Source organism: Poecilia latipinna, unplaced genomic scaffold, assembly GCF_001443285.1.
Source record: "Poecilia latipinna isolate Pla-1442-1.1 unplaced genomic scaffold, P_latipinna-1.0 Scaffold1640, whole genome shotgun sequence".
Classification (NCBI taxonomy): Eukaryota; Metazoa; Chordata; class Actinopteri; order Cyprinodontiformes; family Poeciliidae; genus Poecilia; species Poecilia latipinna.
In genome coordinates, this window is record NW_015114256.1 from 7,182 (window position 1) to 32,758 (window position 25,577).

The 25,577-nt window shown below is 41.2% G+C and overlaps 2 protein-coding genes across 4 annotated transcripts; both read left to right on the top strand.

Moving 5' to 3' along the window:
• Positions 1–1,460: 1,460 nt before the first annotated feature.
• fdps (farnesyl diphosphate synthase (farnesyl pyrophosphate synthetase, dimethylallyltranstransferase, geranyltranstransferase)) lies at positions 1,461–3,522 on the top strand (the record flags this gene model as incomplete). The annotated part of the gene is made up of 5 exons (XM_015059586.1): positions 1,461–1,567; positions 1,657–1,729; positions 1,902–1,979; positions 2,077–2,211; positions 2,972–3,522. Coding segments are annotated over 5 exons (594 nt in total), but the record flags the coding sequence as incomplete, so codon positions are not given.
• Positions 3,523–4,964: 1,442 nt separating this feature from the next.
• rusc1 (RUN and SH3 domain containing 1) lies at positions 4,965–23,817 on the top strand. 3 transcript variants are annotated; one of them, XM_015059592.1, is made up of 12 exons: positions 4,965–5,071; positions 6,814–10,074; positions 13,448–14,284; positions 16,817–16,939; positions 17,036–17,112; positions 18,099–18,273; positions 18,553–18,658; positions 18,775–18,821; positions 19,127–19,611; positions 19,706–19,935; positions 20,198–20,365; positions 21,581–23,817. In XM_015059592.1, exons 2-12 carry the CDS (start codon positions 6,939–6,941, stop codon positions 21,744–21,746), a joined length of 5,550 nt encoding a protein of 1,849 aa, XP_014915078.1. In that variant the 5' UTR covers positions 4,965–5,071; positions 6,814–6,938; the 3' UTR covers positions 21,747–23,817. The 3 variants fall into 3 exon arrangements, with proteins under 3 accessions (XP_014915078.1, XP_014915080.1, XP_014915079.1); XM_015059593.1 differs by lacking the exon at positions 4,965–5,071 and adding an exon at positions 6,432–6,449; XM_015059594.1 differs by lacking the exon at positions 13,448–14,284.
• The last annotated feature ends 1,760 nt before the right edge of the window (positions 23,818–25,577 follow it).

Below are 25,577 nucleotides of genomic sequence, written 5' to 3' on the forward strand. Positions count from 1 at the left end.
CAATTAGTCGACTAGTCGATTCTTTTCTCTGCAATGACTTTTTTCTGGGCTAGTCGACTAGTCGCAATCACGACTAAACAGATTTTTCCAAGGAAATGAAAGAAGGTGGACTAGGTGAGTTCGTCAGAAAGCTCAAATTGTATAAAAATGTAAATAATTTAACAAAGACAATCTGTAAATTACAGCATAGGCTACCGCAATAGGGGCGTTGCGCGCCGCCCTACATACAGAGACTTTAGCCCGCGGTAGGCAGGAGTCCGTTTCCCATCCTCCATTCGCTGTGCCCATGCCTCTCTCCCCCCGCTCCGCTCTCTCTGCCCCCTTACAGTCAGATTGCTGTCAAATAAACTAGTGCCGAAAAAAATCCTTAAAAGACTACCCGAGTAATGTGCACAACGCGGCATGATGCCAGGCTTTTTTATCCATCCAACTGATCAGCGTCACCCTGCGTATTGAAGCTTTTAACCTGGCAGCTTTACGCTCTTATAAAGATGTGGTTTGACTACATCTGGAAACCAAGTCCAAGCTTCATCCTGAGGATCTGATAGAGGCGATCTCTGCCGCCGTCTGCATGTCGGTACAGAGAGCCGCTGCTGAGTCAGCAGAGATCATGCTGCGCATCGGGCGGAGGAGCAGCAGGAGGAGCAGCAGGAGGAGCAGCAGGAGGAGCAGCAGGAGGAGCAGCAGGAGGTTTCGTTAAATTCAACTGTAACCAAACGGGAAACCGTTCATAATAAGTTTGGTTTGTGATGTTCCAAAAGCACCATTGTGGTCAGTGTGATAATTTGACTCCTATACAAGTAACTATCCAGAGATCGTTTGGAAAAAAAACAAAAAAAAAGTCAGACCAGACTTTGTACAACAAACTTTTCTCCCTGCTCACGTAGAATGATCTGTTTATTGCTCTTTTAATTCTGCATAATAGACGTGGTAAAAGCGGGAGAAGGGGAGGCGGTGTCAATATTTGCCGTGAAAATAGCTGATAAAGCCTCCAAGTAGTTGTGAAGGGTTTTTGCGCTTACCTATGACGTCACCGCGACTAGTCGACATCGACTCGACTACTATCATGATGTAGTCGACCTTAAAAAAATATGTAGTCGTTCAACCCCTAATCAGAATATGAATTTTTAATCTTCCCTAATTTCATTTCTTCTCTCCTGTCTTTCAGTCTGGTCTTGTCCTTTCATTTCCCTAACTCCTTCCTTTGTTCCTCTTGTCCTACATTTTGTTCCTTGTTGCTTGTCTTTCATCTTCCTTTCCTCTGTCCTCTGATCCTTCCTCCCTGTTGTTCAGTTAGGTTTTTATGTATATCTCAGATGCTGTAACAGTATCTGCTAAGAAGATTAATTTTTTTGCAATTTGTATGTTAAAATGTGTGCTAAGTTTAAAAGTGTATTACTGCAGATTTTAAGCCTGCTTATCTCTTTGAGAAAAGTAAATATTAATGTTATGTTCTTTATTATCTTTTTGTGTTTCAGACCACCTTCCAGACTGAACTTGGTCAGACACTGGACCTCATTACGGCTCCACCTGGTCACATTGACCTGAACAGGTTTACCATGGAAAGGTAATAACAGGAAAAATATCTTAAATTATAGATTTAAATATGCAGTTTATCGGAGTAAAAAAAAAAGTATTTTTTTTCCTTCATTCCAGGTATAAAGCAATTGTGAAATACAAGACTGCCTTTTATTCGTTTTATCTCCCAGTGGCCTCTGCAATGTACATGGTGAGTATGTTTGTATTGTTAACCACAATGCTAATTAAGATTGTTTAGGGGGAAGAAGTTAAAGACTGCAGAGTTGTTTCTTTGGGAAAGATAAGCCAGCACAGCTTGCCCTTGTAAAGTAATGAAAGCATGCAGCAGGTTTCTCTTACATGCTGCACTTTCATTCCTGCAGGCAGGGATTGACAGCGAAGAGGAACACAGTAATGCCAAGCACATCTTACTGGAGATGGGAGAGTTTTTCCAAATACAGGTAGTTGGTTATTAATATTATCGGTTTTCTCACTGTTTAAATAACATGCTGACATGTCTGCTGTGATGATACACTATTTATATGTTTTATTCCACAGGATGACTACTTGGATTGTTATGGTGACCCGGCTGTGACTGGAAAGATTGGGACAGACATCCAGGACAACAAATGCAGCTGGTTGGTGGTGAAAGCTCTAGAAGTGATGACTCCAGAGCAGAGATCAGTTCTGGAGGTGAGGTTTGTTATGCTGCATTCCCATTTGAGCAAAAAATTATCTTCATAGCGACCTAATCTATGGGTCAAAGTTTAACTCCAATGCAAAAACGTCAGATTACGATTTGTTTCCTTGCATGGATGTCGTCTCCAACAAAAAAATCAAGCATTTATTAAGAAATTAGCCTTCACTCACAGAATGAAAATGCCAGTTTCCCTATTTCAGTCATTTTCTGGCTGGTAATAATGATGTTCCACAAAGATGCCCATCTCATTGCATATCCTGTCCTTTTTCTGTTTCCTCTTGTTTACTTTCAGGAGGTCGATGGTTTACTAAAAACTTTCCATTGCAGCTGATATAATCCTGCTGTTCTTAAGAAATATAATGTTTTAAGTGCATCCACATTTGGATGTTCATGGAAAATTGTGCTAACAACCGTTCTGTGGAAATCCAGTTAAATCTGATGCTCTTTTAAGACTCCTGGGATTTCTTGTTTCCCTTCAAGCCATTGCAAATTTCGCAAGCAGCTTTAGGTTAATTTGCACCAGTTCAGACCAATTTCATCTCAACAGCATTTCGTCATCCTCTGAAACATTTTCCAATACTGGATCTTACTGGATCTTTTTTGTGGCTCCTCCTAAAGGGTTTCTCTGTGATGTAGGTCTGGGGTTTGTGATAAACTCATAGGAACGTTAATTTTGTGTGTTTCTTTTTATTTTCACGTAACGCATTTTCCACTGAATGGCATCAAGAGCTGATGTTTTCGCACTCTCTTTAGGCTTGCTACGGGCGCAAGGATGAAGCCAGCGTGTCGAAGGTCAAAGAGCTGTACAATGCTCTACAAATGCCAAAACTGTATCACACATATGAAGAGGAGAGCTACCAGCGGCTGCAGAAGCTCATCGCTCGGCATGCTCAGAACCTTCCTCACTCAATATTCCTCAACTTCGCCAAGAAGATTTACAAGAGGAACAAGTGAGGGATGGAGCATCACAGGAAAGAACTTGGAACTAGGATGTTAAAGTCACAAGGGAGAAGTTTCAGACCGGTCTGAGCTGAACATAAGTATTTAAGTAGGTTTTCAGTGAGTTATGAATGTTAGGGAAAATGGTTAAAGGGAGAGGAAAGGGCATATTTACCCCACAAAAGTCTCAACGCAGTTATTGTTTATATTTTGACAATAATGTCGAATAAAGAGTTGTACTTTATTTGGGGTTGGGAATGATGTGTCTCCTGGGAGATTATTTCCTAAAACATTTTTATAGTGTTTTTATAAAATAGCCAATTGTCTCAATGTGATTGTGCCTAATAAATTATTTATGATCTGTCTCTTTTGCATCCTTTTTCTGGGCAAGAATAATGGACACCAAATGCACTTGCTGAGCAAGAGAAAGAGATTGTTAAACGCCCATAAATAATGGTCTGGTCTGGTTTGGTGCACATGGAGACTAGTGAAGGATATGTAAAGGATTGTCACTTAATCTGCATCTTATTTTATCAATCACAGACAATTTATCCCTTTTTAAAAAACCTTAATCCCAGTCAGAAATTCAATTACGATTAGACCAGTTTATATCAAGAACCATGTAGTATATAAGAGTTATGAAATGCATTCAGAGAGCAATCTGTCAACAATATTAATATGCCAGTGACACAGTAAATCAGATCAAGTTTCACAATTGGGAAACTGAAAGATGGTGAGGGAAAACAGCCAAAGTTCATCACATTCACAAGGTTTACATGAAACCATGTTGCTCAATGGCCGATATTAAAATAATTGAACAGAAGCATTTTGCGTTAAAAGCAGGGATATTACACTTTTTAATATAAAAGTTTTATTTCATGGCATACACAATAATAGGAAAAACTGCTAATGTTACCAGTAGGTGGTCAGTAAAATGCTTCAAAATAGGCTTTTTGCTTTTTGTGAAGCTGTGTCTGGATATATTAGCAAACATTCAAGTGGGAGGAAAACATTTGGGTGAAATTACATGTGAATTAGGAATGACTGCAGCCTGAGGAGGATTACAAACTTCTTGTCCTCAGCTATTCAGCGTTCCTCATGTCAGGCCTTTTTTTCTTGATGCAGATACAATTTCAGAAACCTCTTAATGGGCATGAAGAGAGAATTGGCCAGACTGTTGCCAAGTCATATTATTTTTAATATAAAGCATATTTTGTGTAAAAACAATTATATATATTAAATGTATTTTTGCTTTATCAGGTCACTGATGAAGTTATTCATGAAAAAGGAATCTCAAGCAAATGTTAAGCACACATTGTGTGCTTAACTAAAGTAAAATTAGTTTACTTTTATACAGTTTTGTATTCAGTGTTTTTTATTGATCTTATGTAAATTACCACTTTTCTGAGGAACTGAATTTTGGTTTTCAATGGCTTTTTAAGACAGTTTTTTGTAATGTTTTGAAACATAAAAAAATATAAAAAACATCTTAATATATTACTCTAATGCATTTAAAATATGTTCTATTTCTAAATAAAAACATTGTTAGTAATATGAGATGTACACTGTACACTAGATATAGAAATTAAATATTTTGTCTGATTTTGTTCACAATTGACCTAATAAATCTAAAAAAAAAAAAAAAAAATATATATATATATATATATATATATATATATATATATATATATATATATATATATATATATATAAATAAATGAAACGCAATGATGAGGATGATTATGCTGATACCAGCAAGGGGTTGGCTGGGGGGAAAAGGAGGCGTTTCTGTGTTCTCGCGAGAAGACAGACGATGAGGCCGTTAACAACGAGAAGAATCCACATCCTCCCGGACTTGGATGTGAGAAAGACATAGGAGATGGAGACCTTCACCCATCTTTAAACGAATCCGACGTGAGTCATTTTAATACTACATTTATTTGCATGCATGTCCGTATATTGTTTTTTTAAGCGTACCTGCTTTAACGAGTCATGTCAGAGAAATGTCATGATTTAACATGGTTAAAAAACGTAGAATTCCGCTTGAGGTCGTGATACGTAGACTATGTGGGTTTAAATGTATATTATTTAATATTATTTTATTTATATATACGCATATTTGAGTTAGAACAGGGATAAAATAGAGGTTGACGCTATAAAGCGTAATAAATGGGGCGTGTGGGCCTGTTTGAGAGCGATGCGGATGGATGTAGCCCCCCTCCTCCACCCATCCTCAGCCCAGTCTCCATCAGCTCTGTGGGATCAATGCTAACAAGGTTCTGCACGGGACCGTCCAAACACACGCAGAGATAGGCAGTAGTTTATATTGTAGTTCCTTGGTGTACTTTATAGCTTTGCTGGCTTCAACCTGCATTCCTGAGAACAAACAGATTATTGAGTCATTTATGTTCCCATTGCTGTAAAGGACTATATATATGTATGTATATATATATATATATATATTATTTTTATATTATATATTTTTATTTTATTTATTTTATTTCGGTGGATGGGCTTTTAAAAGAAGAAGGCACACTCAGTGATGTGCTGATTATTTCATGCTCCAGTTACATCTGCGTTATGCTCCAGGTATTGGGGATTTTTTTCCCCCCCTACAATCTTTTTCATTTGATGTTGCTGTTCCTTGTGGCAGAGATGCAAACACTATCGACTAAAGATTACTGAGGAAGCTTTCCCATAAGATGACAGTTCTATCTCTAATAAATATTAATGATTAATTATGCAATATTTTAAGGGTAGCTTGTTAGACTGTGTTCTTTTTCAATGTCAGGGCAAAAAATATTAAGAGAGAATGAAAAACTTGTTTAATGAAATGAAATTTCATGTTGAGAATGCCTCATGAGGGAGTCTTCTTGCTGTCAGTGTTTAAGTAGCTGTAAAAAAACAAAAAAAAGGGTCCTGTGGCAGCCATGTGGTGGATAACAAAACCACTCAGAAAGTAGTTCATAATTCATGTTGATTTTGAAAAGGACAGAAAATGAAACATGGTATTAATTTGAAAAAAGAAAAGTCTTAAAAATGATCCAGTACCCGTAAAATATCTAGTATAATCCAAAAGTGGAATTCAGTTTCACTCCCGCTTGTATATGTTTTTCTTCAGGAAGTACAGGGAGCCTGGGTGGATTTGATAAGGATGAAACCTAAGACAGGGAAATCCTGCAGAAAGTCTAAAAGCACTTTATAGCACTTTGAATTGCCTTGTTGCTGAAAATGTGCTATATAAATAAAATTACCTTACCTTACCTTAAAAAAGTTCAAAGGGTGTCAATCCGTTTGTATGCCATGATATGTAAACCCATTTTACTGTCAGAGTTTCAGCAATACAATCCAATGCTTTTGGAAGGCATAGGAGATACGTACAAAGAAAGAATAGAAAATCCCTACCCATGCATAGCAGAGTGGAATAAATAAGACATCATCAGATGTTATTTTCTCTGACAGCATGAGACAAAGTGTTCTCTGGAGATTTACTCTGTTATCTGTAAAGTTGGATTTTAATGAATATGTTATAGTCCACGTCTGCTTCACTTCAATTTAGTATGAAACAAAGACACGTGTAGACACGAAAACTGGTGTTTGGTGAGCCGAGCCTGCTCGTAGAAATGATTCATCGTGTGTCTCCTTTGATGTTGCAGGATCTTGGGAGTCAAGCCAAGATGTGACTTACGGTGCATCATAGACAGGATTCGTCCAGAATTTCCAGCACCAGTTTCTATAGCAACAGAAGTATCTGACAGTTTTAAATAGTCCCATTCCCACGATGCAGTCGTCCTCCCAGACTCCAAAGCCGCGGCGTTTCGACGCCAGCAGGCGGACCGCTAACTCAGCTGGGCCCAAGCTTCGTGGCTCTAGTCTTCAGAAGGAGGATAAAAACATGAACACAATCACCACCCCGTCCCCAAGGCGGGCTGTTAAAGCCCCTGCTGCTTCCTCCAGGAGCAGGACGGCTGCACAGCCACGAGCTCCAATAATCCAGTCCAGACCGAGCTCTCAGAAACAAGGTCCCACTGCTTCCAGATTGGCCAAGCCCAAACTGAAGAGCACTCGGCCATCTGCGGCGACCCGGAACACGCCAGAGGTGGCTGCCCCTCCGCTGCCTCTCCCCTCCGTCCTCCCTCTGGATCCAAACTGCAACGAGCCAAGCCTCCCTTGCCTGTGCTGCGATGGGCGCTCCCCTCAGGACAACAACAGCATGTTCAACCATAACCACAACAACAACAACACCGTCTCCATCAGGCAGCAGCTGCAGCTACCTCCTCCTCCTCCTTCTGTGGTTCAGTTGGCCCACAAGCGTGATGGGACGAAAGCCAAAGAGTCGGTTCCCTCGCATGCGGAGCCCTCTGCCCAATCTGCTGCCAATCTGGGAAACGATGTAAAGAACGCAGATGAAAATGCAGACGTGGACAACAAGAAAACTGTAAATGAAGACGATGAGGAGGAAATGAGCAGCAGAGATACTGCTATCGATGATGATGAGGACAATGAGACAGATAGTGATGATGACGATGATGACACCCTGGTGCCGTCATGCTGTGACTGCCCCCCATCCCTCTTGGAATTCTCACTCTCCTCTTCCACTTCATCATCCTCCACTTCCATCAGCTCCTGCTCTGACCTGGAGTCCGACTGTGCCGATCAGTGCGCTTCCATGTGCTTCTCACAGGACCAGGACCATTTGTCTGCTGCTTTGAACCCCAAAGACCAATTCCCTGAGTTCAAACATTCCTCATCTCTTCCGCTTAACAAAAATCCTTTCTCCCTAACCTCCTGTTCCCCAGTTGCCTCTTGCTCCCCTGATGAGGGATACCCCTCTGCGCTTGACTCCCCTTCTCCTGACTACTTAGGGGTAAAAGGCGACTCTGATCCTAACAAACTAGATTTACTTGACTTCCTAGAGTCTGTAGGGGAGTTTGGGAAAATGGAGCGCTTCAGCCAGGTTATCCAAGTTGCTCGCTGGGATCTGGAAGGGGAGCAACACTGGGATGTACTGAGGGATCGCCTAGATCACCTAGATCGTTTGGAAAAAGTGAACAGGGAAGTGAAGTTGGCTTACATTGCCAGACTTCACGAGAAGGGATTTGATCTGGAGGATCTGGAGGAGCAGGACCTCTCAGATATTATGGATGAAATGGGGAACATCGACATTCCCTGGAAGTTGTATAAAACCCGCGATGGAACAATGGGGGAGTCTCAGGAGTTTTCAGATGCCGGAGTTGATCTCACCGCTCCGTCAGACTGTGAAGATCCCCTTGCTCCAGACTCCCTCACCCCTTCCCCCATTGAGCCGCCACCCAGACCCCCCAAACCTCCTGCCCGTCATGCCAGCGTGAGCTCTGATCTCCACACCTACATCAACATCAGCAGAGAGACCACCTCCATGGCCGTCGCAACCTCCCCCACCTTGTCGACTTTCTCCCCCAACTCCTCTTCGCCCACATTCTCAACATTTCGATGTGAGAAGCCCCTCCCTCCATCTCCGCCATCCATCCCTCCTCTCCCTCTCACCAAACCAGTTCCCTACCTCACCCTCTATACCACTCCTTCCCCACCTCCGTCCATTCCCACTCCAACCCCACCCATCCCTCCACCTCGAAAGCGACACCTTGCCAGGAAGGAGGCCCAGCGCCTCGCTGCTCTTCAAGCTGAACAGGAAAGAACTCCCCTCTCTCTGCCACCACCCACCACACGCCCTCCACCATTGCCTCCTCCACCTGTCATCTCAGTGTCTTGCTCCTTCTCACCCCCCGCCATACCACCACCACCTGCCCTGCCCCCTCCGCCCTCCTTCCACACATTGGACGTGGAGATCCGGAAGCTGCTCATGCTTGCCGGACTGACCCAAGCCGAGCTCCTCAAGCTCAGCCCTGAGCTCAGTGTCTGCGTTGGGGAGCTGGGCGATGAGGAGGAAGCAGATAATCACTTTACATCCAGACCTCTGGAGTCCAGAGAGTTCAGATTACAAGACAGGGAGGCAGAGAAGGAAAACAACACAGGCAAAGTGGGTGGAGATGGAAAAGCATCTGAGGACGGCAATAAGGAGGGGGAAAGCAAAGACAGACAAAGGACCACCTCCTTCACTGAAATTGCAAGAAGAAGAAAGAAGAATACTGCTTTGGTGACAGATCATTACTACAGCACAAGTTTTAATAATCTGCATGAAGCAACAGTAAAGACTTTCTCTTATTCAAATGAGCTACCAGATTCTCCTCCGCCTCCTCCACCTCCTCGTCCTTTGCCTCCCATCCCACCTTCTTTAGCGCCCCTCAAAGTCAGCACTTTGCCTGCTAACTCTGAGCAACCTGAGCGCTTTGATTGGCTTATAGCTTTCACACCCGAATGTGAAGCCCCACCACAGCTCCCAGTACTGGAGAAGAGAAAATCCGCCACTGAAGTCCCAAAGAAGCTCGGTTCATCAGGCTCATCTCCAGGCTCTGGTCCAAAGGTGACTACGTTTAAAGAGCTTCGTTTCCGCAACAAGAGCACCTCCCCTCCCACAAAGGTGATCACCGATCCCGACCCCGACCCCACTGTCATCACCCCCGACCCAGATATACTCTACAACTTGAGGTGGAGGAGGGAGAAGGCTGGTAGTGACGGCAGCCAGTGGGAGTACACTTCACAGGCCCAGGCCCTGTTCATGCAGCCGCCCCCAGCCCTCACCTCCATGGCCGCCCTGAAGGAGATGCTGCAGAGAGCTGACAAGGAGGGTGGACAGCTGGAGTTGTGCCTGTCGCAGAAGATCGGCTGCTCAGTCAGTGACAGCAGCCTGTGGAATGTAGGCCAAGACAGGGAGATGAGGGAAGAGATGAAGGAAAGGAAGCTAGAGAAAGGAAAAGAGGAAGTGGAGGTGAGAGGCCGGGCTGATGGAGGGAGAACTTTTGAATCGAGAACTTCTGGTGAGTACAACTTTCACGAGTCAACAAATAACTAACAAGGCCATTCCAATTTAATACAGTTGAAAACCGTGAAGTGATTTCTCATGTTCACACAGAAAAGTGGTCTTAGTTTTTAATTCACTTCCCGCTGAGCCTCAAAAGCGTTCGCAAAGAACCAATTCGATCTCTAGATACTTTGTGACCAGCTGGCAGTGAAAATGGCAACAAAATGGTTCCAGTTTCTTTACTTCAATCTATTACAAAACAAAACAGTTTTTCAGTTGCAACAAGCCTTGTTGAACAATGTTTTAGCTAAAAACATACTAAGATTTTTTCAGAAGTATTCTTACACTTGTCAGTCTTTCACGTTTTGTTAGGTTGCATCCAGAAAACTTCAGTATGTTTTATTGAGATTGTATGTGATAGACCACCATAAAGCAGTACATTCATAATTTTGGAGATAAAATTACACATTATCCAGATGATGCCACCACCGCCATATTTCATGGTGATGTGCAATGTTAGTTTTCATTCACGCTCAACCTTGCGTCCAATCCAAAAATGTTTGATGAATTAATGATTTGTTTTAAGTATCAGGAAGCACAACATGAAGAGTTAAGGTTTTTTTTCACAATCCTGTCGATGTCTTTATTTATGTGTCCATTACAAACTGTAACTTAAAATCGAGATGATAGGATAATGAAAAGAGGAAAGAGGGGATAAAAAACAGGCGGATAGGCTGCATTCTCATATCCTCAGTCATGCAGAGATTATTTCCTTGGACATTTTCCTCCTTGTTGTCTCGTAATAGAAAAACCAAGATGGATGAAAATGTCGACTCATTAATGGTAATGGTACATTGAGCATGACTCAGAGGGAAAGTAAGGGTGATGTGATGGATGGCTGATAATGAGGGGTACGCAGCGAGAGTTTGGGAGTGAGGGAAGCTCGGGAGTGGAAGATGAACTGCCGTGTAGATAGATGAGGTAATATGAGATAAAAGAGGTGTTTGGAAACGTTCCAGCCAGCCCATCCTCCACTGGTTATCGAAGTGTGATTTCATCACAAACTTATTCAATTATTTATCATCTCTTCATTCTGAGGGTTGGGGGATAATGGGAGAGCACTAAAGTCTACTTTTATTCTTACGTTTTCAGTTTTCTTATTTTCCTAACTGGATTCCTATTCAATCTGGAAAAGTATGGGATTTGATTTTATTATTTCCCTAGTCTGGGAAAGGTAGGAAAAAAGCAAAGAAGAGCAAGGAAAAATACATTCATTTCCTATCTTTATTATCACTACTGTCTAAAAGTGCTCCTTCTTTGCTATGTCCTTTCTTTCTCAATCAATTCATTATTGATTTAGGTACATCAAGGATAACCTTTTCATATTGAGTGATGTTGCTTTTGATAGCTTTCTCTCTCCGATTGAACCTATTAATGTCGATGATTCCTTTTAATGACACTATGATTTAAAAACAGCTTTCTCTATTTTCTCAGATTAAATTTGCAAGTTAGCAAATACTTTTTTGCACATTATAAACTGATGGATTTGATTCCCATCAGTTTATACTGTGTTGGATGGCTGCTTCCCTGTATCCACAGAGTCATCCAGTATGAAAGTTTATTTTAATTCTTTAAGATCTTGGAGTGAGATATCTCTTTGATAGGTGTCCGATTGATGCAGCAGTGTTGATGATTTTTCCTACCGCTCATGAAGAAATTAACAAGTTGTTTTTTCCTGAAATGTATGTATTTAGAGGAAAATGAAACAACTTATGAAAAGACGTGTACACCTTTAAGAGCCAAAGGGGTGGATCTCTGTGTACAGGCCAATTGCTAAGAGTTTTGTTTTGATAATAGGAAGTAGCATATGTTGACTTCAGTACAAAGGGAGCTCAAGTCTAAACAAGGTACGACTTCTCTCTCAGCTCTTTTTTTTAGCCTGGCAGAAAACTGTAGTGCCACTCTGAGGCTCTACAGAGCCGAGGTTAGAGACCAAAGTGTGTTATCTCTGTCTACTGACTCAGCATTCATACGCTGACTGCTGTTACTGCTGGGAAGGACAGGAAGGTAGAAGCAGGGGAGGAAACAAAGGAGAAAACTGACAGAGGGAAGGCGGTCTGGAGATGGCACCGCACTGCAGAGAAGTTTAAAATATTTGGAGTAGTTTATGGAGTCTAAACATTTTCTATCTTCACATGCTTTTCTCAAGCAAGTGATAGAAAGTGAAACTACACTGTGTTTACACCCCATCAACTTTTTTTAGTTTGCATCAAGACAAACAACTTTAATGTATTCATCTGGATTTTTTTTTTTTTTTTTTACATATCTGAAAGATGTGACTCTATGCTTTTTCTAATTTCCTTGTGCTGTGATTGCAGCTGTAAGTCCTCTGTCTCTATCAGCTTCTAGGGGCATTGTTTTGCATATTATTGTGTGCAAAATGGTTCAGGCACAGTCGGATTACTGCTAGCATCTGGGACCAGCATTTTTCAAGTTTTATCCCAGATTCTTAATTGCATTTAGGTCTAGACTTTTACTGAGCTGCTATTATTTCTATACCTCATTTAACAAGACGCACGCCTTCTGAAAAGTTCCACTTTTAACTCATTAGTCCCCATGATATTTTTTTTCCAAAATTACAGCTGGATTTATTCTGAAATGAAATTGCACACATGTATCCCTTTGGGGGTGCTAGATTTTCTTAAGCTAACAAAATCCATATGAGCAATATGGTTAAACAAACAAAACAAAAAAAAACACTTTGTACAATTATTGACTACTTTGTGTTGGTCTATCACATAAAACCCCAGTCAAATGCTGAGGCTTTATAGCATTTATTTATGTAAAATCCCAAATCTAAAGACTTCTGTTCAAAGCTGCCATCTGCTGGTCATAAGATAGAATTCAGGATTAAGTCGCTGCCAGATTTTCTCTCATTTTTGTCTGGACAAACAAAAACACGCAAACGATGCCCTCTCAGCTGTTCTTAACATTTGCTTACCTGCAGTCTGAGCATCACATGTGGGGCAGGTTGAGAGCCACAGGCACACTAGCCCTTATTTAAAGGAAGTGGAATTGATCTTAATAAATCAGCCTCTCTGACTCCTGTGGTCAGTTTTTAAATGTGAGCCAAGTCTAAGTCCAGCGCTGTGTTATTAGACGATGGAGACTGAAATACTGTTAGAAATGTGCATTTTTCTCCTGTTTTACACTAACATTCTCTACATCTCTCTCTTTCTCCTTCCCATTTCTTTGCCACATTATCACTTTGGTTTTTTTTTCTCACCCATCCATCCCACTCGGTTGTATCCATTGTATGTCCATTGCTTGGCTTTATGTCCGCCCTATCCTGACTAATATTTTTCCGCTTAATCCCCTGAACTGAACAGTTTCCTCACCCCCGCTGTCCCTTGCCCGGTCCCCTCAACCCTACTTCCTGCACTCCGCCCTCCCTCCCCTCCACCCAGACCCCCATAACTCGCAGCTCCTCGCAGGTCGGTGGTCCTCCGACAAACAGGCCAGCGAACAGTGGAGTCCTGCTGCTGCAGGCTCAGCTTATATCCGCAGAGACGACTCCAGCTCTCTTGTAGGCTCTGGATTTGATGATTCCCTGGCTGATTTCCGTGCAGACTCTCCTCATTACTACAGAGACATTTTCAGCGAAAACACACATTCAGCTTATAAGTACGTCAGCGATTCCAAAACCAACACGGGGGAGGTTGAGTCGAAGTGTAATTTTGACTCACTCTACGGCAGCGATTCGGAGAAGCGAGGCGACACCCACGCCTCGCTTAGTGGCACCTCCGGACCGCAAGGCTGCACCACTCCATATAAGAACATAGATGTTATGATGAGTTACCCAGACAGCTTCGGTGCTGTGGATTCGCTGTATTCAGAGAGGCGCTGCCGTGCAGACGATAGCATTAAGGCCAGAATGTCCAAAGAGCTTCCTCCCCTCCCCACATGCTACCTGTACCACCCTAAAAACTGCCCGCTCCACCGGGGCGCCCCTCCACGCCTCTCCCCCATCGGCGCTCTCTCCCCTCCCCAGCGCTCTGGAGCTCTCCCGCTCTCTCGCCTCAACTCCCCGCTCTTCCCCCGTTCACACACCCTACCTGCCCTCGTTGCTCCCCTTTACTACCCCAACCTCTACCCTCCCATCCCACCCAGGGCGCCCCCGCTACCCCCTAAACTCTACCAGGGTCCTCTGCAGCCACATGTGGCGAGTAAGAATCTGCATTTCACATTTTTTCAGACTTTTTTTTTTTTTATTATTATTATTTTGCTAGACATTTAACTTGTGCGTATTTCACTCTGGAGTGGGTGTTCCCTTTTTCAGCTTGGAGGGAGTTTTCCAGATTTGAAAGTAGCTGTAACTATAGCTATTTGTGATATCAGAGGGCAGCTCCCTGCAGGTCATCTGATATGTCCTATCTCCATTCTTCTTTCAAATCTGCAAAAAGGACCTTCAGACGGGGAACAGCTGGTCCTGTCACAGCGTGTCTACAGTCACTCTGCTCAGTCTGTCTCTCTTTGTCCTCCCCTGTCTGTGTTGGTCTGTTCTGGATTCTCTCCTTGTTTTTCTTCTGTTTCTGCATGATGTATTAAAATTGACACATGCATCTCAGCCAAAGCACACCCACAGCACAGAAGATCTTTAAATTGCAGGGAAAATGGAATTGATTTTTAAAGTGTTTACTTTGTTCCTTGTTTCCCCCACTTTGATAACAGTTAAACCTTCGTATACAGTGGATTTAAAAAAAAAGTCTATCCACCCTATTTAAAATGCCAGGGTGTTTTTCATTTCAGAACTTTTCTACATTTAATACCTTTTATTTTTTAAAGGTTTTTCAAACTTACTGACTTTTTTAAAAAACAACATTTTAGGACCGGGTAGAGTGGATAAAAAATAAAAATAACAAGTTAGTTACATAGGTTTGCACACTTTCTTCTAACTCTATGTAAACATTTATGCAACCAAATTTCTTAGTTTTATTTTTCCTTTAAAGAGATTACTGTATTTCTATTAAAAATTTTTTTTTTTTAGTCATAAGGGTTACAGGTCAATTTAAAGGTGGAAAATGGTCTGAAAGGAATTATTATAGTCCTATTTTTCATGTCGCAAAACGTTGGCATTTTAATACAGCCATTTTATAAACTTTCTACATCCACTGTATGACTTTGCTTGTATAATAAGTCTTTAAATTATAAGTTTATGTTCTATAAATACCGGTGTGTCCACAGCACCTGTGTTTGCACATTTGTTGTTATATGTCCCGTTATTTTTGTGGTAACTCCAACAGCTGTTTCTTTTTAGCTTCTTGTTTGTTCAGGTTTCCTTACTGTAAGTTTGTAGAATGTTTTAAACCCACTCACAATGCCTCTGACTTCATGGCATATATTTCTTGAAGAAATTTATAGATGAACATTTCTGCTCTGTTTCTGGAACCTCGCAAAATCTAGGGCTTTATTCTTCCTTTGCTAATAATGCTGGGATATATTGAAATTTGGACCTTGAGGGTAAATAGCTTGAAACGTGATGAAAGCTCTTGATTGAGTTAAACTATCAAATCAACTTAAAAAATATGATTGTAACAAGATTTTCTTTTCATCACAGTGAAGACTGTTCGGTTTTTAAAGTTATCGATAACATCTCCACAATTCTACATTTTCTTTGTAACCAGATCTAAAATAAAATGTCTCCAGCATACTCCAGGAAAAAAATATTATTAGGGAAATATTACAGGCTGCTCGTGTCTCACCAAGAAACTTCAACAATAATTCTTGCTCTTCACGGTAATAAATTGTAGCTATGTGTTCAACTCTCTTGCACATATTAATTGGCTCTCCCCCAGGAGAAACACTTACTTTTCCAAGTTGAGGTTATGCTTGGCTGTGCTGGTTGCTGGGAGACCAAAGTAAGTTAGGAGCTTTTCAGGCTTCAATTTAAATGCAACAATGACCTCAATGCAATCAACCAAACATTAAGTTATTAAATAAAGTTATAACATTTGGACTTTAATAGTAGCAGAGAAAATGATGTTTGATGAGAGCAGTTTTTCCAAATTTGCAACAATTTAGCCACGATTATATGGGTGGTGGAAGTTAGCGAAACTATAGATTGGTCTTCAGTAGACTTCATCACATTTACATAAAAATAATTCCTAAAACCTTTTTTAGGGTGAGATTTGTGGCTCTACATGTGATGAACTATCTACTTCAGAGAAAATCACACTTTGCACAGTTTTAAAAATGTAACTCTAAACTGTTGAGACTGACTTATAATATATAGATTAGCTCTTTTGTAAATTACGTTTAGGTTTTTGCTCTTCTTTAATTTAAAACCCAACTCCCTTGCAAAGGATAATGTTTGTAGTTTTGAAAGAATCACAATAATTATTGGGGGCCAGACATTCACACTGGAAATGCTTTGAGTAAAGCTTTAGGAGTTTGCAAGATTTCAGGAATTTGTTTTATGAAATCTATGATATGAATTGGAAGCATTAAGTGAGTCAGTATGATTAATTTCCTGATAAATTTGTGAGCTGAGGTTGATGCATGGGCTTCTGTTTAACTCTCAAGCTGACAAGAAGCCATCATTACGGATTCAGATGTAAAACAACCTCGCTACTGTGGCTCCAACACTCACAGAATGTGCTCACAAAGCTCCATCTGCTTAATTTCACTTAATAACACTCACATGTTAGTTTTGCTTAGAAATTGAAGCTGTAAGTAATCATTTTCTCTGCCGTCGCAAGCCGTCCGCAGCGTCTCGTTTGCCGGCTCCGTACAGAAGATAGACGTTCCCTGGATGGGCGAGGATGTGGAGCATTCAGTGAGGGGTCTCGGCCTTACTTCTCTGTGCATGCAGGAAAAGAAAGGTGTTCATTCTCGCATTTGTATTATGTTTTTTTTTTTTTTCTCTACTGCATATAAACTTATCACCCTGGTCCTATCTTATTGTTTCTTCTCCTCAGCTCTGGTCAGTGGAGTCGGTGCTGCAGTGGAGGCCATCTTGGCTCAGTTCAGTTCTTCTCGGACCATAGTCCAGAAGGTCAGTCCCTAAAGAGCAGATTTAGTTACTTTGTTCTTTTTGAATGTGTGTAAATGTATAGATGTGGGTTTTCAAAGTGAATAAGCAATTTTAAAATGTAATAAAATAGGAGTGTTTTGAGTCATGCCCACAAAAACAAGAATGCGTTACCATACATGGATGAGGACCCTACCCTGCAATGCAGTCTTGAAGCCGGTCTCTCTGTGTGGCTGTAGAAAAATAACTGATTGTTTTAACAAAAACAACCTTCTTTCAGAGGAAACTATTGAATGAATGTGTGGTCACTTAGTACACACACAAAAAGGGTATAAAAACCACTTTCATTACAAAGATTATACAGAGTTCGTGCCTTGGCTAGTACAGACTTCTTGAACAGGGAGTAAAGATCCAGACTATATGGAGATTGTGAGCATTGTTTGTGAGCATAAAGTTTGTGATGTAAGAGAATGTTTATGTCAATTATTATCCGTTGGAGCATTTTTGTTCCTCTGTGTATGGCCTAAATAAAGCTAATGAAGGAGAAAGGGTTTGACCTAAGGTGCTGTTCGACTACTTTGACTTCTCTTCAAACCACAGCATGTGCAACATTAGCTGGGAGAGGCTTTGGAGAGCCAAGCAAACTGCTGTTGTGAGAAAACTAAGGACTTATAAAGTTTGAAAGGGGTGACAGAAAAAGTGTTTTGACTGCTACGTTACTCGAGAGATTATGAAGAAAATGTGAGACTTTCACCATCTCTGCATGATTTCCTAATCTAAAGTTTCCTAATCTAAAGTATTCTGGTGACTTGTTTTAGATAAGATGGAAAGCTCACTAAATCACATTTGTTGAATTTCATCAGCAAATATTTCCTTCAAACACTTGTCCATGAATTGCATATTTCACTCCTTTTCCTCTTGAGCATTTCTTTCCAGACACGTCTTTTTCAATTGCTGCAAACCTTTTAACTTATCCAATTCCATTTCCCTCTCCTCCATGTTCACCCCAGGCTTTATCAGGAGACAGCGCCATAAATCCATCTCTTGGCCGTCTGGTGCTGCAGTGCCTCTGCCCCGCCCTGCACAATTTGCTGACCGACGGCTTGAAGCCTCACCAGAGTGATCTGATCGCAGGCCGAAGGCCAAACTCGGCCTGGAGCCTGGTGCAGGCCACAACGAGGACAGGTAGCATCCAAAACCTCAAATGCTTGGACGGTGTCTGGCAGCTGTCCTGGAGTTTCCCCCTCCCCACCTCCTGTTGATGATGATAAACTTCAATTTTATATTTCTCCCTCATCTCTGTTGATTTTTATTTTTTTTTTACTGTTGAAAACGCTGAACAGAGGAAACCAGCTGGATGCAGATATTGATCGTTGTATTAGTGCCAAGCTTCACAGCAGTATTTCAATCACCCGTCTTCCTCTTTTTCCCTCTCATGCTCTCTCACTCAACCATTTCTGCAAGGTCCCAAAACTCAAGCCTTATTTAACCTACAAATCCGGGTTGGCGAGCTGCCGCAGCTGAGGCACAGCAAGCAGAGGTTCAATGCATTCCTCCTTGGTCTGCTAAAGTAAGGAATACCTCTTCTTACCTAACCCTGTGTAAGAGTTTGACATTCTGTCCTCTGGAAATGTTCTTATCACAACTGCTTATATCATTCTCCTTTCCCTGATTTTTCTCTTAAAGCATCAAGCTTCTAGATTTCTGGCTGTCTCATCTTCAGTCTTGCGGCGGTAAGTTTCTAAACCCTTAACAGATCTGGCTGTTGCTACGCTGCCTTGCAAAAGTATTCATATCCCCAGAGATTTATGACATCTTGAGCTTCAACTAATAAAACATATTTTAGTGGAATTTTGTGTAATAAACCAGCAAAAAAGTAGCAAATACATTTTTTTAAATGCAATTTGCATTCAGTCCTCTTTACTCTGACATAAGATGTCTTTTACAGAACCTTTCACCACTGATTTTTTTTTTTTTTTTCAAAATTCTCCTTTTGCAAGCAAGCCACTTCTAAAACCCTGATTTTTCTCAACCTCAGATGTGCTGGAGGCATATTACCACCCTACTTCCTTTATGCGTCTGTCACTGACCACCTGCTGGCCTCTTTTTGAGGAGCTGCTCCTCGTGCTGCAGCCCCTCAGCCTGCTCACCTTTAACCTCGACCTGCTCTTCCAGCACCATCACCTGGAGGCGGATTCTCACCGGCTTGAGATGCCCAGATCTCCCCACCAGGAGGCCGGGCTCCAGACTTCCCCGCAGGGCCAACAGAAATCCCCAGCTGGCAGATACATGGAGAGCCTCTCGGAAGTGGACTTTGGAAGCCCAGAACGTTCACCAAATACTTCACTGATTTTAAACAATGGCGGATCAGGGTCATCAACAAGTACAGATTCTGAACCTGTGAAGGCTTCGCCTAGTTTTGGGCAAACAACTCCACAGCTGCTGTGGGTGCAGGAAAAGGAAATCGAAACTTTACCTCTTTCTAATTTAGATGAAGATAGTTTTACCCAGCAAGCAGGACAGGTCAGTGTTTTATCATCCAACGCTTACAACCACTTGTGGTGTTGTACAGCTCTGCCAAGTGGACTTTTATTTTTCTTTTTTACGGTACCTCTAGGTGATCCAGCAGAGCTGGGGAGCTGTGATACGCTGGGGAGGTCGGCTGAGCCAGAACCTGGCCGACTTTAGCCTGTCTGCCGTGAAAAAGGAGACGAACACCAACAGTCCTGGTTTCCAGGACCAGACGGGAAGTGACTATTCCCCCGTCAACGGCGCTCAGGTTCCCTGGAGTCTGGGCCGACTTTTCGGAGCCTCCAAAAGCCCTACGGGTCACACACCACCAACCAGGTGAGCCGCTGTCTTCACTGAGTACATCAGCACAGAAAAGGACCTTCTTAGGATGGAAGAATATAAACTAAGCTTTTGCCCAGTACGTAGACGGGCTAAATATTTTTGAACACTTTTTGGGTATTAAAGAAAGAACACAATTTTCCATGTCACTGAGGACAACAGCCTTAGATAATCTGCATGTAGCAATCAAGTGAAATTGAACTTTTATCGTTTTCTGCCCACAAAATTGAACTATGTGTCTGATTCCTCCCATCCACAGGCGTCCCTCTCAGTGGTTAGCTCCCGGTGTCACGGCTCTGACCCGGATGGTGAGCAGCAGTTCCACCCCAACGCTACAAGGAACCACTGAACTTCAGGAAGGAAGAGACGTGGAATCAGAGAAAAAGACGGACGCCACAGAAATGAAAGAAAAACCCAGACAATTCAGGTAGAGTACAGAAACTCTGCAGATTCGCACTAGAGCCGCCTTTTCAGCTTGAGCTGCTAGAGATGCAGTTGTTATTTACTCGTTAATTTTCCATTGAATTTGAAAGATGCGTTTTGATATATTTTAGAACCTTTAAAAACGACTCAAATTGAATGAAATATCTAGTTGGTAAAAACATTTTTAACCCTAGACTATGAAAAACTCATGATGATACCACAATCTCAAGTTAATGCCTCAATCACACCAGCTTATTACATAATAAAACTGAGTGTGATATATTATCCTAAGGCTTTTTATGGTAAAGGAGGATATGAAAACATTTCTACAAAATGTTAACAAATATTAATTACCGCCAGTGTGATTATCCACAGTGAAATGAGTCGTGTAGGGATATTGACTAAAGAGCCACTAAGAGAGGAAGAAGAAATATATAAAGCCAGATTACAGTTTTTTTCTTAATGACTGTCCTTAGAGGAAAAATGGAGAACCTTGTAAGGCTGTGAACACCTTCATCACCATCATGATGTGAGGAAGCTTGGCTGAAGGAGAGGATTAAGGATTACAAACCTAATAGGAATGGGCCAGAATTCAAGCAAACTATGTTGGGAAGCTTATTGGGCAGAACAAACAAACAAACAAACAAAAAACATGCTTTTTTTTTTGCCCAATACCAAATACTCAGGAAATGTTTGCAAACTTTGAGTTTAAAGAAAGCTCACAAGAATAAAAAAAAAAAAAAATGTCTGACAGTTTAAATTTTGTTTATTTGATATCAAAGAAAAATCAAAATAGGCTAAAACTTATGTTAACATATTGGAGGTTTATACAAACCAGAGTACCACAATAAAAAATAAATAAAATAAAAAACCCTGATTGGTGGATATTTAAATAACATGTTTTGCCATTATGTACATGAAATAAAAACGTCAGATTTAGACAATCAGTTATACAAGAGGATGGACTAGGCATGGGAAAAAAATAAAGACAACTTAGTCTGAGGTAATCCAAGGCTTGTCTCAGCTCTCTTTAACCCTCCAGGAACCCTGGTGGGTGTAGCAGAGATCAGAATAGCTGCTGTTATCATTTCTCTCGTTGAAGGACGTTCACCGACTGATGACTCATCACTCTGACCGGTCCTGGTCGTGACTCATCCGGTCCTGCTTCATATGCCGACGGCATACCGTTCTCGTGGCTGTAACCGCTCTTGTGCTACAGGTCCGTTCGAATGCTGTGCGACCACGCCGGAACCGGCGCCGAGCTCAGCTTCTGCAAAGGCGAAGAGCTGGTGGTGCTGGGAGGCGTCGATCAGGACTGGATTCGATGTCGTCAGGGAGACAAGGAGGGGCTGGTACCTATTGGCTACACCTCGCTCATCATGTGACGTCGGCGCTGTAACCTCTGCACTAAAATCCATATTATATTAAATAAATATATATAAAAATATATACATATTAAAGATATTTTAAGTGAGTCTGGAGGGTTTATGGGAAGGTCGCACTACTCTGAAAGGGATATTTTACGTGGGTTTGAGTTGAGAGCGTGACGCCATCTGCTCCGCTCTGCTTTCATCTCGAGTATTCTCCAGTCCTCTCCTGTTGTGAACATATGGGGCTTTTTTTCCCATTAAAGCTCATCCTGTTTGGTAGCTAATGAGTTTAAGTAGCAGGAACACAGCAGATGGCGTGAAGTAATGACTCAACTCAAATTCAAACCATTATAATATTTAAGTGAAGTGTCCCTTTTAATGCTTTTCTTCCATTCCTGCACTCCACGTCAGCTGCTGATCTGAAACCCGACGGCGGGGGGAGACCCTGTCCAGTTAACGTGTTAAAGTCGACATCTTTTAACTGCTTCAGCGCTGCAGCCGGTGGGTCATTGAGTGAAGAAAGGATGCTAGAGTACTGCGCCGCAGCTCCTGTTTGCATACTGCGTGTCAATGTGGTGAATTGTAGCTGTGTAGGTCCGTGTTCCCTTAACAACCTCTCTCATCTCTGGCCCGGTTTGTGTGTGTTTCTGCGATTCTAGTAGACTGTATAATTATATATATATATATATATATATATATATATATATATAAATTATAATAAATCCATGTGTATAACTATATTAACTGAGGGGAATTTTACCAAGGCAGATAGATTACCAAGAGGGGGAAAAAATAAGTGAAACAGTAAAGACTGTGACATTATTGTGAGTTTGACTGATGGGAATGGATTGATCCATCTTTAGACGTGCAACTCGCCTCATGCATTAAGTAGATATCCTGCAAAGTAAATTCTATGTTTTAATTATAAGATCCAGCATCTTCCTTTATGCGTGCTTTTTGTGTTGCAAATTTTTCGCCATACATTAAGGTGCAAAAGATTGTTTTCAAAGCACTACATCTTTAAATTTTGCTTCAGCTGAGCCAGACTTTATTGTAATCTCTTAGAGTTTTCTTGGTCGGTTTTTCTCTGGGTTTTCGAGGTTTTTTATTTTTATTTTTTTTTAGGTGATCTTTGAATTTTGCATGCTTTTTCACTCAATATCTGTCCACCATTTCAACTGATAATTCCTTCTTTTTTTTTTCTTTTTCTTTTTTTTTGTCAAAGCACTTTCAGTACAGTGCCTTGCAAAAAAAGACAATGTTTTGGAGACCTAAACGTGATCCTGGGTTCTACGGTTGAGATTTTTGCAAATTCTTTTTGGCAAAATCACTCAAGCTCAAACTTTTTCGACGGATTTAGACTGTAATTGTCCATTTTCAAGTCTTGCGACAGATTCTCAATTGAATCTTGGTCTGGGCTTTGACTGGGCCATCATAGCATAAATGTTTTTCGCTCCAGACAGGTTTTCCTCCAGCTATTTTCCCATCAACACAGAAAAGCATTACCACAGCATGATGCTGCCACTGCTGCGCGTCAGTGTTGGAGTGGTGTATTCAGAATGATGCGCAGTACCACAAATTGTGTTTTGCATGTAGGTTAAAAAGTAAAATTTGGTCTCTTCCAAATGCCGTATATACACACATTTTTCAGTTAGATTCTGTAGTCAGCTACAAGGTTGGGACAGAAAAATTTGCAAGAAACAAAAAAAGCAGCCAAGGTCCAAAGAAAACTTCTGAAAGTCTGAAGAACTACTAATAAGGACAACTTTTTAAAAAAAATTACAGGAAAGTCTGGCTCCTTGGAAGGCAAGCGTAAAGGAAACAAGGGATGACTCGAGGCTTTTGCAGTACTGTAATTTTCTGAAAAATGATTACGTATAGCTCATAAAGTTTAACACTGAATGCATTTTAGTATAAGCATGAATGCTTTGAATGAATGACACATTGGTATAACCCTCCCAGTGGTGAAATATGAGACAAAGCAATCTGTAGCTCATCTTGTGGTTTGAGAAACAACCTCACAAAAACATCTTCAGCTCTTGTGTAACACTATCTGAAATAAAATATGAATGCAGCGAGAGGGGGGAAAATTAAAATTCTTGAAGTGATGTAAAATGCTGCAGTAAAGCTTTTAGGTTTGGTGGCTGGTCCTCAGCTTTCGTATTTATCTTCCTGCCAGGTCTCCTGATCATAATCATTGATATTGATGATAGTGGTGATGGTGGAAGTGGTTCGTTTGTACTGACGCCACTCGTACGAAACCCGTTGCTTTGCGTCATATTTATATATTTATTCGTTTATCTCTGGATTCTAGATGTATCGACGACTATGCATATGCTTAAACGTTGAGCCGTTTTGTTTCGAAGTCATCGTTTTTAGTTTTGTGCGCAACTGAGGCATTGCGAGATGTCTTAAACTCTAAAGGTACGAGACGAGAAGAGACTCGAAGACGTCTGGATTTGGTTCTGTAGGAAGGTTTCTTCACCACTGACAAATCAGGGAGAGCTCGATTCCTCAAAACGTCCTTGTAGTTCCCGTGTACGCCAGTGCCATGTAGCATGACATTACTGGCGCTACAGCAAAAGTCCAGTAGCAGTAAATGACACCACTACATGCTCTTACTGTAAATAATTACCATAATAAAACACCATCAAATGGATAGTTATAAGAAATCTTCAGATTGAATATTATTGGACAAAAAAAGTTCATTTAGATTTTTTTATGTGAAAGCCGATAATTTATTGGATGTACTATTTATTGATTCCAAGGTGTATGAAAAGGAACAGCTCTCTATCTGTCTGGGTTCTGAAAGCGTGAGGGTGTGAACATGATGGTGGTGTGTGTGTGTGTGTGTGCGTGTGCATATGGAAGTGAAAGTAGAGATGATGTGAGCACTTTCATGTGTCAGCACGTCCTGCTGTTTTGCTGTGTGTGTGTAACAGAAAGCCTCCTTCTCCTCCTCCTTTTTTTCTCTCTCTCTCTCTGGTGTAACGTAGCCTGTAGACATTTCCAAGTCCCACTGTTGCATATAGTTGTGTGCCCCTCTGGTGTCGGTCAGTTGTCCACCTCCTGCATGTGCTTGTTTGTAAATACACTCAATAAAAATCATCTGGTCAAACCAAAACTGTCCAGCTGTTTGATTCGCACGTCATACACAATACCTCACGTGGAAATCCTTCTTTGATACTAAAGGTTTTTATCCTGGAAGGATAGTTGAAATAGTTCAGATCAAAGCTAACAGTATTTAAACAAACTTTATTTATTTTTTTTTTACCACATATCTTTATTGAATATCAAGCAGATAAAACTGATGACCTCTGCCTCACTTATCATGCAACCCTTCAATGTGTAATTTCTTCCAACTTCAGAAAGAAAAGAAAAAAAACAGTTTTCCTGAACCAGCTTGAAACAGAAGGAGGATTTGGGAGATTCTACTTTGGGATAAATTGTCGTCTGGCCAGCAGAGATGTAAAGGCAACAATCTCCCTCTGGGTGGATCTGAGTGGAGTTGACTCAGCAGGGGTCCCAGAAGTAGCAGCCATGGAGCAGGACACTAAATATAATCCCATTATGGGGAATTCTGCCTTAAAATAACCAGCCTAAAAATCATGAGGCTGTAGCTCTGGATTTTCTAAAAAAATTTTGCAAAAAGAAATGCATATTTAAAATTTTGGTAACACTTTATTTGAAGGGGGCTGAATAAGACTGTCATGACACTGTCATAAACATGACATAACACCTGCTTGTCATAAAGCGTCATTCTGTAAATTATGACACTTTTAATACAAAGTTGACATTATTCAAAATGTCTTTGTTATGACAACTTGACATTAACCAAGAAATCAT

Bases quoted from the DNA above. Each gene is read 5' to 3' on its own strand.
- rusc1 (XM_015059592.1), top strand. From the start codon at position 6,939: ATGCAGTCGTCCTCCCAGACTCCAAAGCCGCGGCGTTTCGACGCCAGC. The intron at 16,940-17,035 runs GTGTTCATTCTC...TCTTCTCCTCAG, and splicing joins GTGCATGCAGGAAAAGAAAG to CTCTGGTCAGTGGAGTCGGT. The intron at 19,936-20,197 runs GTGAGCCGCTGT...TCCCATCCACAG, and splicing joins GGTCACACACCACCAACCAG to GCGTCCCTCTCAGTGGTTAG.